Below are 5,000 nucleotides of genomic sequence, written 5' to 3'. Positions count from 1 at the left end.
CCTGCCAGTCTGCGTGCAGCGAGGATCGGCTGTTGCGGCCGCTCCACTTGGCCAGCAGCGTGTCCTGGTCGTTACGGAGGACCACGTGCTCCGAGTCGGCGGAGGGAGACGCTTTGGAGGCGATGTACTCGGGCCGGGCCGCGTCCAGGGCCTGGATGGCGGAAGCCAGCAGCTTACGGTCGCACACCCCCACCAGCTGGCGGGTCTGAGGGGGAGCGAGGGAGGTGTGGTGTCAGAGCGTTGCCGTGCGATCGACGCTCAGAAAGGGAAACTCAGCGTGGAACGGCGGCAGGTTACCTTATCGGCCAGACTGGCCAGGGTCCTCTCCAGTCCGCTGGCTGATCGGTCCTTGGCAGCCCGGGAGAGTCTCTCTGCGTAGTAACTGACCTGCGTCTTCAGCGTGTTGATGTGGCCGATGATCTCTTTGGCTTGGACGATGTCCTCAGGTATGAAGACGATGGACTGGGAGCTGGACAGAGCGCTGCTGCAGAGTGAAGGGACAGAGAGACTTTAGAGGCATCAGGTTTGAACTTTTCTACTATTTTCTTCTTCTAAGTTGCTGAAATCCTTCTTCCATACAGTGAGAGCACTCGGGCGACAGAAAGAGCTGAACGCCGGCTCACCGTCCTGAGTCTCTGCTACCATCTAGTGGTAACAGAGTGTAAACACAGGACAGGCAGTCTGAATGGTTGTCTATGGTCTTAACAGTGCAGTTTAGCATGAACATGCACATGCCTGAGCTTAACAAACAACAGACAACCACAACTGACAACAACCAGAGCTCAGAGGGCAAAAAGCTCTTTAGTGAATTGAGCAGATTTAGATTTATAATTGTGAGTCTTTGATTTTTTGTAGAGCTCTGGAATTTTACCTGAAATAGTTTTCTTCATAGCATCCATGACTAAATGTTAAATAAATCTCACTGCCCTCTGTTATGTCGTGTCTGGTTCTCAGCAGTGTGTGTGTGTGTGTGTGTGTGTGTGTTTTAGTTGATGACGTCCAAAGACAACACAGTTCATCACCAGCATGTCTCATCCTGTGTTGAGCTGCTGAACATTCATTCTATCCACGACTGCTGATGAAACAACGGGACAACTCCCAACACACAGCAAACAGTAACGTACTCTGGGGTGTGTGTGTGTGCGTGTGTGTGTGTGTTAGGGTGTTAGGCTGAGAGACAAGCAGTGTGTGCCGACAAATGAAAACAGGCAAAGCAGTGCAACAACAACTCACCATCCCTCCTCATATACGCTGATCAAAGAAAAGTAATGAGAGGAGAAATCAAAAGCAGGAAGGATTCTGCTGCAAAACCAAGGCTGAAATCTGCAGCAGTTTATTCTGAATAGACTTTAAAATGTACAAATAATACTCAGAATCTTTCAAACGGCACAAATCAAACAGCAAATGAGGTCGCCGATGTGATCAATATCAAGAAGAGAGCAGAGGAAGGAAGAGCAGAGAGGAGGAAACGTGCAGCTGGAACATCTGCCTCCTTCTCTCCACTTACTGCTTCTTTGCCTCCTCAAACTTCTGGATGAGTTTCCTCAGGCCGCTGCTCTTGAAGCCCTGGCAGTGAGCCGCCGGCGCTCCGATGGTGATTACGTCGTACGTTTGATCTGCAGGGGGAGAGAGAGCGGCGGCAGAGTGAGGGGCGAGTCAGAGTGTGTGTGTGTGTGTGTGTGTGTGTGTGTGTGTGTGCGTGTGTGTGAGGGCCGTGAGCGTGGCCTCACCGAAGCCCAGCTCGTCCTGCACCCTCATCCTCTGAATGTGGAGGTTGGTGGGCATGAACTCCAGCTTCCTCTCTGCTTTCAGGTTGCTGGCTTTGAATGATGGACCTGTGGGTGGAGTCAGAGTCACGTGACCTGAAGACAACCACAACTTCCTGTTTTGATCCTTCTGCTCTGTTGAACACTCGCAGACACAAACCTCTGTAGCCACTGAGGTCAGACAGCGTCTCCTGGTACGCCAGGATGATGGACTGATACTGGGACACGATCTGACGACGCAAGTTCTCCCAGCAGGGCGACAACTCACCCAGCTCCTCCAGCTCACACACCCTGGAGAGGGAGGGGGGGAGGGAGAGGGGGGAGAAAGAAAGAGGGAGAGAGAGACAGAGAGCGGGGGGAGACAGAGTGAGGGGTACAGAGTGAGAGAGGGGAGGGGGAGAGAGTGAGGGACAGAGTGAGAGAGGGGGGAGGAGTGAGTGAGGGACAGAGTGAGAGAGGGGAGGGGGAGAGAGTGAGGGACAGAGTGAGAGAGGGGAGGGGGAGTGAGTGAGGGACAGAGTGAGAGAGGGGAGGGGGAGTGAGTGAGGGACAGAGTGAGAGAGGGGAGGGGGAGAGAGTGAGGGACAGAGTGAGAGAGGGGAGGGGGAGTGAGTGAGGGACAGAGTGAGAGAGGGGAGGGGGAGAGAGTGAGGGACAGAGTGAGAGAGGGGAGGGGGAGTGAGTGAGGGACAGAGTGAGAGAGGGGAGGGGGAGTGAGTGAGGGACAGAGTGAGAGAGGGGAGGGGGAGTGAGTGAGGGACAAAGTGAGAGAGGGGAGGGGGAGTGAGTGAGGGACAGAGTGAGAGAGGGGAGGGGGAGAGAGTGAGGGACAGAGTGAGAGAGGGGAGGGGGAGAGAGTGAGGGACAGAGTGAGAGAGGGGAGGGGGAGTGAGTGAGTGACAGAGTCAGAGAGGGGAGGGGGAGAGAGTGAGGGACAGAGTGAGAGAGGGGAGGGGGAGAGAGTGAGGGACAGAGACGGAGAGAGACAGAGAGAGGGATAGAGCGAGAGTGAGAGTGAGAAAGAGAGAGAGAGAGAGGGGGGGGGCGAGGGAGGGAGAGACAAAGGGGGGGAGAGGATGGGGGAGAGGACAAAGGAGTGGCACAGAAGCACGAGCAGAGAAAACAAAATTAGCCAATCAAATATCAGAGTCAGCTCAGCGAGTGAAATGGAAATGTGTGTGTGTGTTTGCGCGTGTTTGTGTGTGCTTGTTTATGTGTGTTTACTGTATGTGTGTTTGTGTGTGTTCATGTGTTTGTGTGTGTGTTCATGTGTTTGTGTGTGTGTGTTTATGTGTGTTTATGTGTGTTCATGTGTGTTCATGTGTTTGTGTGTGTGTTTGTGTGTGTTTGTGTGTGTGTGTGTATGTTCATGTGTTTGTGTGTGTGTTTGTGTGCTTGTGTATGTTCATGTATGTTCATGTGTGTGTGTGTGTGTGTGTGTGTGTGTGTGTGTGTGTGTGTGTGTGTGTGTGTGTGTGTGTGTGTGTGTGTGTGTGTGTGTGTGTGTGTGTGTGTGTGTGTGTGTGTGTGTGCTTGCACCTGGCAGCGTCCTCCTCCAGCAGCAGCTTGACGTACTGCCTGGGGATGTTCAGAGACAGGACGCTCTCGGCCATCTGCTCCAGCACCCTCAGGTGATTCCCGTCTGTGGTGGGGAAGCGGTACATCCTGGACATGGTGCCCCCGAACACTGGAGACACACACACACAACACACCGTCAGACCCCTGACACAACACACACAACACACCGTCAGACAGATAGACAGACAGACAGATGTTGTTGCGCCCTCTGATACAGGTTTTATTTGTGGATCAGCGATCCATGGTGAGGGTAAACTGATCCCTGCAGCACAGCAATCAATACCTCTCTCCAGGAGGAGATAAAGAGATTTGTGGCTGCGTGTGGCAGTAAACAAGGAGCCATGCAGGGAAAAGAGGGGCCAGAACATGAGCGAGATCATTTCATGACTGTATAAATACAAATATGAGCACAAGTGAGGTCAGAGAGCTCGCAGCAGTGGGATCATGTGCTGGGATCTGAGCTTCCCAGATGCGTCCGTACACTGCAGACGGCGACACAGGTAATCAATAACCAGTACAGGACACTTGAAGCTCCGTCAGCGACTGGACAGAGGTCAGAGTGGGCGTGGCCTTACCTGAGCGCAGCAGCGTGTCTTTGCATAGCGAGGCGTACTTAATGCGAACTCCCATCGACTCCGTCAGGCTCTCGTCCACAGGCAGCATCGTCTAAGGGGGAACACACACACACACATCATGACACGCACGGACACACAGACTGTAACCTCTCCACCCTCGTCTCTCCCCCGCCTCGGTACCCGGCCGTTGATGGTGTCGGGCAGACGTCCGCCGGCCGTCCTCTGGTCTCGTTTGTCCTCCATCTGCCAGGCCGCCACCGTCACGTTGCCCACTGGCTTGTTCTCTGCCGACCTGTTGGAACGACACACAGGCCATTTATCAAATGGAAAGGACGCACACACACGATGGCCATTTCCTGTTAGGAATATGTGTGTGTGTGTGTGTGTGTGTGTGTGTGTGTATACCTCAGCTCCAGCTGTAACCTGTGGTCCTTGTCCTGCATCAACTCCTTTATAGGAAACAGTGCCGAGCCCAACATATACATCTAGAGAGAGAGAGAAAGAGAGAGAGAGGGAGAGACGAAGGGAGAGAGAGAGAGAGAGAGAGAGAGAAAGAGAGAGAGAGGGAGAGCGAAGGGAGAGAGAGAGAGAGAGAGAGAAAGAGACAGAGAGTGAGATAGAGAGATTACTTTGATTGATGTTCTGCTCTTCCAGCTGGTATAAACACCACAGAAGAAGAGAGCATCCTGCCTCCATCACGCCGCTCTTAAAGCCTCTCAGAGTGTAAACGTGTGTGTCTGGTGTCTGGTGTCTCTACCGTGCCCTGTGAGCGGTCCTTCACGTCGTAAACGGCCAGTTTGACCTGCGTCTGCTGGTTGATGCTGGACTCCTGGAAGAAGGCGATGCTGCTGAGGAAGATGGGGTTGCTGGTTCCCTGTGACAGAGTGAAGCAGGGTCAGGCAGCTCAGGACACAATGGGACCTTGGGGGTCCCTTATGGTTCCCAAACTGCCCCCTCTCACCTCTATGACCTCAGTCTGGGCGTGTTTGGTCCAGAAGGCCTGTGGCGGCGTGGTGCAGCTCACCGCTACAAAGCTGCTGGGCTTTCGGTCGAGCGCCGGCGTCACGAGCTCAGTACAGGC

At 53.8% G+C, this 5,000-nt stretch overlaps 1 protein-coding gene across 1 annotated transcript in view; it reads right to left on the bottom strand.

Annotated features, from left to right (window-relative positions):
- The window catches only part of LOC143015721 (inositol polyphosphate-4-phosphatase type I A-like), a 23,404-nt gene that overhangs the window by 10,922 nt on the left and 7,482 nt on the right, over window positions 1–5,000 (bottom strand). Inside the window, 11 exon segments of the mRNA XM_076169778.1 lie at window positions 1–205; window positions 298–484; window positions 1,508–1,616; window positions 1,731–1,835; window positions 1,927–2,057; window positions 3,306–3,453; window positions 3,920–4,010; window positions 4,100–4,211; window positions 4,325–4,404; window positions 4,677–4,793; window positions 4,881–4,999. The exon segment at window positions 1–205 is cut by the window's left edge and continues 11 nt beyond it. Coding sequence (XP_076025893.1) covers window positions 1–205; window positions 298–484; window positions 1,508–1,616; window positions 1,731–1,835; window positions 1,927–2,057; window positions 3,306–3,453; window positions 3,920–4,010; window positions 4,100–4,211; window positions 4,325–4,404; window positions 4,677–4,793; window positions 4,881–4,999 — 1,404 coding nt within the window.

Source organism: Genypterus blacodes, unplaced genomic scaffold (assembly GCF_046128005.1).
Source record: "Genypterus blacodes isolate CSIRO-AG114 ecotype Tasmania unplaced genomic scaffold, CSIRO-AGI_Gbla_v1 ptg000213l_1, whole genome shotgun sequence".
In the NCBI taxonomy this organism is placed as follows: domain Eukaryota; kingdom Metazoa; phylum Chordata; class Actinopteri; order Ophidiiformes; family Ophidiidae; genus Genypterus; species Genypterus blacodes.
This window is presented reverse-complemented; position numbering and strand designations above follow the sequence as displayed.